The sequence below is a fragment of the Macaca mulatta genome, chromosome 5, assembly GCF_049350105.2.
Source record: "Macaca mulatta isolate MMU2019108-1 chromosome 5, T2T-MMU8v2.0, whole genome shotgun sequence".
NCBI lineage: Eukaryota > Metazoa > Chordata > Mammalia > Primates > Cercopithecidae > Macaca > Macaca mulatta.
This window is the reverse complement of record NC_133410.1, coordinates 53,599,106-53,607,307: the sequence shown is the minus strand read 5'-3', so window position 1 is coordinate 53,607,307 and position 8,202 is coordinate 53,599,106. Positions and strand designations below refer to the sequence as shown.

Here is an 8,202-nt window from a genome sequence, read left to right as displayed (position 1 = left end):
TTCACGGAACGTGGACTCCGGGGAAATACGCTCGGGGTCCGCACGCGCTGGGTGTCCAGCTCTCTGTCATAGCTTCTCCAAGTGCCTAGTGAAACGGGGAAAGGCCCTCTCCAATCCTTTTGGTACCTTCCTTTCCAATCCTGAAACGATTTTCCCCTCCTAGCCGTCCCAGAGGGCCCGAGCTTTAGGAAGAGGCGGGCCGGGACGCTCTCTGAGAGGCGTTGCCACCCGGGGTAGGCGCTCATGATCTGCGGGGCGCGGGCAGGCCGGGGGAAAAAGCTGCGAGGCAGGCGGCGCCGGAGGGAGCTCCTGGCCCAGCAAAGAGTTAAAGGGAGGGGACGTGGGCTGTCACGCGTCATTGGGCAGATTATGTGCAGCAAACAAAAAGTGTGTGTCTGCGTGCCAGTCAGTCACTGCATCGGGTCCATCTGTACAACTCTCTCCGTTTCTCCGTCTCCCTCTCTCTCTCTCTCTCCCTGCCTCCCTCCACCCCCCAATCTTTTTCTCCCCATCTCTCCATCTCTCTCTTATCTCTTTAGGAAAAGCCTAAAAGACGGCAACACCAACACCTCTTGACATGGAAATACACTGATACAATAGGCAAAAAGAAACACTCGATTGCATCTTCCGGGTTCCAGGTGGCCTTATTTGGTAGAGTCTATACTGACCTTATTCCTGGTAAGTCTATTTGCATTGATGTGGGAGGGGGATGGGAGGAAGGCAGTTTGGTGGAAAGAGTAGAAAATTTTGTCTTCCGTCTCCTTATTATCCAGAAGAGAGAGAAAAATAATTCTTGAGGGGCTCTCTACTGCCAGGAATATTGTACAAAAGGAGGAGCGGGTGGGGAGCACTTTGCCGGAGAAGCCAGGGACTGGGGAGCGCGCGGCCGCCAGACAATGCCTGACTAGAGGGACGGGCTAGCGGCGGGCAGCAGCGACCGGCTTTCAGAAAGCCCCGCCGGCTCTGGGGCATATTCCCAGGGCAGGCGGATAAGAACCTGGGCCCAGAGCGGGGCACGGAGCTGTGAAACGTTGGGTGGCAAAGGCGACCGCACGCGGGCGGGCGCTCCTAGGCTCTTGCCCAGCAGTTATTGTGATGGGCTTGAGGCTCGTGGCGGCTGGCGCGGCGACTCCGACCGCTATTAGCGCGGCGGAGTGAGGACCTTTTCACCGTATTGTTAGGTAGAACTGCATTTTAATGACTGTGTCCCTGCTGTTGCCCGAAGTGACGGGGGCGACCTCCCAGCACAATGAAATGCTTGTGTGAAAGAGATTTTTAAAAGGAAGAGAGAAATTGGGGCATAAAACGCTGAATTGAAGGAAATTGAAAAGAGGAGAATAGGATTCCGTTGAAAATGAGATGAGAGGTTATGGGTTTTTTAAAATGTATTTTAATTTGAAATGAAAAATCAGGATGTCTACCTTGTATGGGGTAAAAATGTCCAGGGATAGATGATGTAGAATAATAAAGTTTCTTCTTTATGGATATTTTCCCTTATTTCTGCTGTCTGGTAGATACAGCCCAACACTTGACATTTGGGGGATGCAAGAGGATGAATGGAAAATGAGACGAACCAAAGTTTTAGGCTATGTTAGCTGGAATGGGGGGGAAAAAGCACACCTTGTAGTCACACGTGTAAGGTTAATTGGTTAATATAAATTAAAATAAAAACAGACGTCACTGATATTATTCCATAATGAACAGCTTTGCAGGAAAAGAATTAGATCTACTCTTTCCTGTTACTTTAATTATACAAAACATACATAAATAATTGCCAACGGTGACATTATCAGGGAACAACAAACTTGGAGGAATCTTTTGATTAGTTTGAAATACTAAGCAATGCAGCTAGTCCAAAGCTAGTTAAAAAAATTTAAGCACCTGTTTCTTTTTTTCTTTTTTCTTTTTTTTAATGATAAGTCTTGTATGGGGTGTCCAGAGGAAGGAAAATGTCCCTTTATGACAGCTTAATAGAGAACCCTCCATTGGGGCATTACTTTCTAAATTGCTGTGGATTAAACAGCTGGAGAGCCCACTGAGGAGTGCTCAAGGAGGGCTGCCCCCTCTTGCCCAAAAAGGGTCATATGGGGTAGGGGGAGTGAAAATTTACCAGTCATTACACACAGTATTTCAGACTGGGGACACTTTAGGCCTGTCCTGTACCTGCTCACTTCATGAGCTACATGTGACTCAATCCACCCCCTTGTATAACAAGGTAACCGGGATTCACTCTCATCCATAAATAAGCATGTCCAGAAAAAAAAATTACCTCTGCTTGCTGCTTTTAATTAAAGCCTCAGAGGAACAGTGTTGGATTATGGTAATGAGCAGACATACGTCCCTTCTTGTAGGCTGCAGAGAAAGGTTGGCTGACACAGAATTAGTGGCCCTGACACTCCACTTGAAATCCATTCGCCATGCTCCGCTGTCTCCGCCTGCTCACTAACGCTGCTCCCCTCTTTGGAAGAAAAGGAAAAAATCAGCTCCCGGGCACCCAGTTCAATACATAGGCAGAGGCACTTTTCCCCAAGGGTTAGAAGTTTCTTTCAGTAAGGGAAGTCTATAGGCTGGTTAAAATATATGTGCGTGTGTGTGTATAATATATAAATATATATATAATATATAAATATAATATATATATAATATATATTCTGCCTTGAACTTCACCTCCAAAACCTACCCAATCCAACATCAAGGTAATGCAAAAATGATCTAGTCTTTCCAGCCCTTTCTTTTCTTTCTTCTAAGCAGTCAGCTCCAGATTTCCCACTATTCTAATTATTTTAACAAGTATCTCTTAGTTTTCATCTTTAAAATATGCCATGTTTATCTCCTATAATTTTGAAATAAGAGCTATGCAAAAATCAGGCAGGTGCAAGGAAAATCTGCCTAGTATTTGAACAGTTCTGCCTAGGTTAATGGCAGTAGAAGCAGTATTGTAACTCACTTTCTTGTGCTGTGTGTCTATCTCCAGTGATGGAGGATACAGGCATCCAGCGAGGCATCTGGGATGGAGATGCCAAGGCTGTCCAACAATGTCTGACAGATATTTTTACCAGCGTTTACACCACCTGCGACATCCCTGAGAATGCTATATTTGGTCCCTGTGTCCTGAGCCATACTTCCCTATATGACAGCATAGCTTTCATAGCTCTCAAGTCTACTGACAAGAGAACAGTACCTTATATCTTTCGGGTAAGTCTCCACTGGAGCTGTGTAGGTGTATGAGGGTAATGTCCTGTTGGAAATGGACTAAAAATAATTCTAATGACAAGTGGAGATAGGTTTTGCCTGTGGAAAATGCAATAAAGCAAGCAATCCATTTCACACATCAAAAATTAGAAAAGGAAAATTAAACTCAAATTATTGTCAACTGATTTTTTGCAATAAATGACAAAATTTGATTTGGAATGTTAGAAATATCTAAATCAGTGCTTCAGTTCTGGTTTATCTGGTTTATCCTAAACTCTGGGAGATTTCACTGGGGCGGAGGCTATTTGCATACTAACTAGTTTCTGCAAGTTCTTTGACAAGTATTTGCCTTCCATTTGAGGAGGCTACTTCATCCCCTAAATATTAGTTTCTTTGGTAATATTAGCTAGTGCCCAGAGTTTGTATTTAAGTAAAAATGTTAATGGTTTTGATAGTAAAGCATCATTAAATCCATATGTCTGAATTGGAAGATAAAAGGCCTCTCATTTCCTATTCTTCTTTACAAAGAAAAGCTATTAATTGTTCGAGCCAGGATTTGGAACATGATTGCCATAGCGTAATTTCTAAGATTTAAGCTTGCTTTATTTCTGAAACAAACAAAATTCTCCATACCTTTGTAATGTGGGATAACTTAGAAGTAAACTCTCAAGACGTTAACACTAAATTCTAAGAAGAAATTTCCTCATTTAGTATTCAACCAATATATAAAAACGGTGACTTAAATGATCTGTATGATTGATGCAGTGTTTCAAAAGATGGTTATCTTGCCTACTGGTTACAAACATGAGGACAGGTCCCAGCTTGGGCCAAATTTTTGGAAGCGTGGTCTCAGATAATTTTTGGAAAAGAATAACATAGAAGAAATGGTCTTGATTCTTCTGATTTCATTCTCTCATGAGGGTCCCTCTCCCCTCTCCTTCTTGTCTTTTTTCATCTATTTCAAACCGCAGGTAGACACCTCAGCAGCAAATGGTTCCTCAGAAGGTCTCATGTGGCTGCGGTTGGTCCAGTCGGCCAGAGATAAGGAAGAGCAGAACCTTGAAGCCTATATAAAAAACGGACAGCTGTTTTACCGCTCTCTTCGCAGGATTGCCAAAGACGAGGAGTTACTAGTTTGGTACGGGAAAGAACTGACTGAGTTACTCTTGCTCTGCCCCTCTAGATCCCACAACAAAATGAATGGTAGGTTGGCTCGCGACCGGCGTGTGGGCCCTTAACTAGCGGGGGAGAGACGCAGGGAGCGGCAGGGGCTCACCCGGCGCGTTGGCGCGTCTTTCTTCCCTTTGGGTGTCTCATAGGAAGATTCTGAGATATAGTTCGGAATGAAGCTAAACAGATAGGTGAAGATAAAGCAAGGAAACTTGACTTGTTTGCTGTATTCCCCCCAAATCAGGAGGGAAAGTTAGATCAGGTTGGTCATTCTTTTCTCAGGCACTCAGGCCCTGAGAAATGAAGGTGGATTTGTCAAGGGGATGGTGGCAAACTGGCTTGGGGGCGATGCTGAGTAATCATGTGGTGTGCGTGTGTGTGTGTGTGCGCGCGCGTGCGTGTGTGTGTGGTGTTTGCTCACTAAGCAGGGTCGTCCCCTTACACATGCCTGGAATGCAGCCAACGTTTCCAGTTTGAGTTCCCCTATGTGGCGCATCTGCGTTTCCGCTGCCCCAAGAGACTTCACAGCGCTGATATAAGTCCCCAAGACGAGCAAGGCGGCGGCGTGGGCACCAAGGACCACGGGGGCGGCGGCGGCGGCGGTGGCAAAGACCAGCAGCAGCAGCAGGAGGCACCTTTAGGCCCGGGTCCCAAGTTTTGCAAAGCCGGTCCCCTCCACCACTACCCAACCCCCTCCCCCGAAAGCAGCAACCCACCCGCTGCCGCCGGCGGCAGCAGCGCGAAACCATCCACAGACTTCCACAACCTGGCCAGGGAGCTGGAAAACTCCCGGGGAGGCAGCAGCTGCTCCCCAGCCCAGAGCCTCAGCAGTGGTAGCGGCAGCGGCGGCGGCGGCGGCCACCAGGAGGCGGAGCTGAGTCCCGACGGCATCGCCACGGGCGGCGGCAAAGGAAAGAGGAAATTCCCGGAGGAGGCGGCGGAGGGCGGCGGTGGCGCGGGTCTGGTAGGCAGCCGGGGCCGCTTCGCAGAGCGGCCCCTCCCGGCCTCCAAGGAGGATCTGGTGTGCACACCGCAGCAGTACCGAGCCTCGGGCAGCTACTTCGGCCTGGAAGAGAACGGCCGCCTCTTCGCGCCGCCCAGTCCCGAGACGGGCGAGGCGAAGCGCAGCGCCTTCGTGGAGGTGAAGAAGGCGACCCGCGCGGCCGGCCTGCAGGAGGAGGGGACCGCCGACGGCGGGGGCGTCGCCTCCGAGGACCAGGACGCTGGCGGCGGCGGCGGCTCCTCCACACCCGCGGCCGCGTCGCCGGTAGGCGCCGAGAAGCTGCTGGCCCCGCGGCCCGGGGGCCCGCTGCCCAGCCGGCTCGAGGGCGGCAGTCCTGCGAGGGGCAGCGCCTTCACTTCGGTGCCGCAGCTGGGCAGCGCGGGCAGCACGGGCGGTGGGGGCGGCACGGGCGCCGGGGCCGCGGGCGGCGCGGGCGGGGGCCAGGGCGCCCCGTCGGACGAGCGCAAAAGCGCCTTCTCACAGCCAGCACGCTCCTTCTCGCAGCTGTCCCCGCTGGTGCTGGGCCAGAAGCTGGGCGCGCTCGAGCCATGCCACCCCGCCGACGGCGTGGGCCCCACCAGACTCTACCCCGCCGCCGCGGACCCTCTAGCGGTGAAGCTCCAGGGGGCCGCGGACCTGAACGGAGGTTGCGGGTCCCTGCCTAGCGGCGGCGGGGGCCTACCTAAGCAGAGCCCCTTCCTGTACGCCACCGCGTTCTGGCCCAAGAGTTCCGCTGCCGCTGCAGCCGCAGCTGCTGCGGCGGCCGCGGGGCCTTTGCAGCTGCAGCTGCCCTCGGCGCTCACGCTGCTGCCGCCCTCCTTCACCTCGCTGTGTCTGCCGGCGCAGAACTGGTGTGCCAAGTGCAACGCCTCCTTCCGCATGACCTCCGACCTGGTGTACCACATGAGGTCGCACCACAAAAAGGAGTATGCGATGGAGCCCTTGGTGAAGCGTCGGCGAGAGGAGAAACTCAAGTGCCCCATCTGCAATGAGTCCTTCAGGGAGCGCCACCACCTCTCCAGGCACATGACCTCGCATAATTGACTCGGAAAGGACCCCAGCTTTCCGCGCGCGCGCACGCACAGTCAAGCCACCTGCAGGAATAAACACGCGAGAACATCCACCGCTTCCTTGCACCCCGAAACACTGCACAAAGACACATACATTCACCACTCCCCCCCAACGCGCACACACGTCCTCCTCTTCCGGGAACTTCATTCAACTATTTACCGGGGACACACACACCCACCCACACACACACAGACACACACACACACACACACACACACACACACACACACGAGCCAGGATGGTGGATTTTTGATTGGGTGGGTTGTTTGAGGGGGTTTTCTTTTGAATGCACGCATTTTCACTTTCCCCAAAACAAAGGTACATTTTTAAAAATGTCATATATTGCAACATATTGATGCATTTGTCATACGTTTCTACTTAAATTATTAAGCACTTACGATTTAGATGTAATAATTGTATGTAAGGGCAAAATTTATTTTAGATATAAAGTAAAGGAGGAGGGCGAGATGCTTTCTGCATTTCTTGATGATAGTTTGTGTTCTTACAAAAATAAACAAAATGAATAAAAAGGGGTCGCCATTCACTTTGAGTTTCCAGGGGGAAGTGCATGTATAATGAAATGGTTATGGACTTCAATGAAGAATGTCATCAATTATGTAAATATGTATCTCCTTTTAATACAAAGTGTAATTTTGTGCCAGTGAAATGGAGTCTGAATAGTTATGTGTTTCTTTTATCCCTGGAAATATTTATTAAACTTTATAGTTTATTGGAGTATGTTGGATGCTTTGACAATAAATGACTATTTTCTTCAAAGCAAATATTTGGAAAGTTTTTAAATTTTATTGTTGTAACTAAGGACTATACTTTGAGTAAATGTCATTTATTTTCACTGAATTCCTGAAAAGAAGGGAAGAAACAGCATAAGAGAGGAATGATAAACCTGGCACCATTTGCATTTATTTACTGTAAGCCAATTTTGAGCCTAAAAGAAGGTAAGTTTTTATTATCACTTCGAAAATATTTAGCTGGAAAGTGTTGCACCTCTTGATCAAAGACAAATCATTTAGACAAAGATGCCTGCCATGCAGCTAACCTGTCACTGGGACACCAGCATTCTTTTCAGCAGCAGGATAATTAGAATCTTCACAAATGGCCTGAGACAAACAATGTTCAGGCTGGGATCTGTGAGACCAGATGAAAAGCCCACTTTAGGTTCTACTAGTGATGGCTACATGGAAGGGTATCTTGTACTCTAATGTCATTACAATGGCATTCTGTCATAATCTATTTAGAGATCCTGTGGGGGAGTTTCCCTAAAAACCAAGGTGAAATGACCATAGTTTGATCATGGTCTATGTATTGCAAGGCCCAGCTTTCCTTATAAAGGCATTGACAACTGCATAGCCTCTGCAAAAAAAGTGTCCTGAAATGTTATAATACAGAAAAACCTGACAATTTCCCTCCTCTTTCTACTCTTCCCTCTATGAAAAGTACTTCTGTACTCTTTACATATTGATAATAATTCTTAGTTAAATATTGAGTGTACAAAGTCTAGGTGTATGTGATGCGACCAGTAACCATTAGACATAAAACCAAATGAACAATGATCCTTTAGGCCTTAGGATAGCATGCACTTAATCCATAGGCATCTTCATAGTCACTCTGGAAACAGGCACTACAGTGGTTTAGCTATCACAGGAGTTGTGTCATTTTTTCCCCCCTTTCTTCACATCCTGAAGACTCTCCCCTATATAGGAAGATGGATACTTGTGAAAAGGTCTGACATGGGAAGTTGTAGACAA

The 8,202-nt window shown here is 48.4% G+C and overlaps 1 protein-coding gene and 1 long non-coding RNA gene across 5 annotated transcripts; one reads left to right on the top strand and one right to left on the bottom strand.

Moving 5' to 3' along the window:
- Positions 1-408: 408 nt before the first annotated feature.
- On the top strand, positions 409-7,218 carry PRDM8 (PR/SET domain 8). 4 transcript variants are annotated; one of them, XM_078002643.1, is made up of 5 exons: positions 409-678; positions 2,975-3,195; positions 4,164-4,395; positions 4,791-5,629; positions 5,870-7,218. In XM_078002643.1, the coding sequence occupies exons 2-5, from the start codon at positions 2,977-2,979 to the stop codon at positions 6,407-6,409; spliced, it is 1,830 nt and encodes a 609-aa protein (XP_077858769.1). In that variant the 5' UTR covers positions 409-678; positions 2,975-2,976; the 3' UTR covers positions 6,410-7,218. The 4 variants fall into 4 exon arrangements, with proteins under 4 accessions (XP_077858769.1, XP_077858768.1, XP_028704307.2 ...); XM_078002642.1 differs by having other exon boundaries at positions 4,788-5,629; XM_028848474.2 differs by having other exon boundaries at positions 4,791-7,218.
- LOC144340977 (uncharacterized) lies at positions 3,774-6,187 on the bottom strand. The gene is made up of 2 exons (XR_013417516.1): positions 6,048-6,187; positions 3,774-4,258 (listed from the first exon to the last, which is right to left on the bottom strand). It is a non-coding gene; the product is annotated as an uncharacterized LOC144340977 (long non-coding RNA).
- Positions 7,219-8,202: the final 984 nt, after the last annotated feature.

Excerpts from the sequence above, each read along its gene's own strand:
- PRDM8 (XM_028848475.2), top strand. The coding sequence starts at position 2,977 with ATGGAGGATACAGGCATCCAGCGAGGCATCTGGGATGGAGATGCCAAG. Across the intron at positions 3,196-4,163 it reads CAGTACCTTATATCTTTCGG|GTAGACACCTCAGCAGCAAA; the intron begins GTAAGTCTCCAC and ends TTCAAACCGCAG. Across the intron at positions 4,396-4,787 it reads ATCCCACAACAAAATGAATG|CAGGGTCGTCCCCTTACACA; the intron begins GTAGGTTGGCTC and ends TTGCTCACTAAG.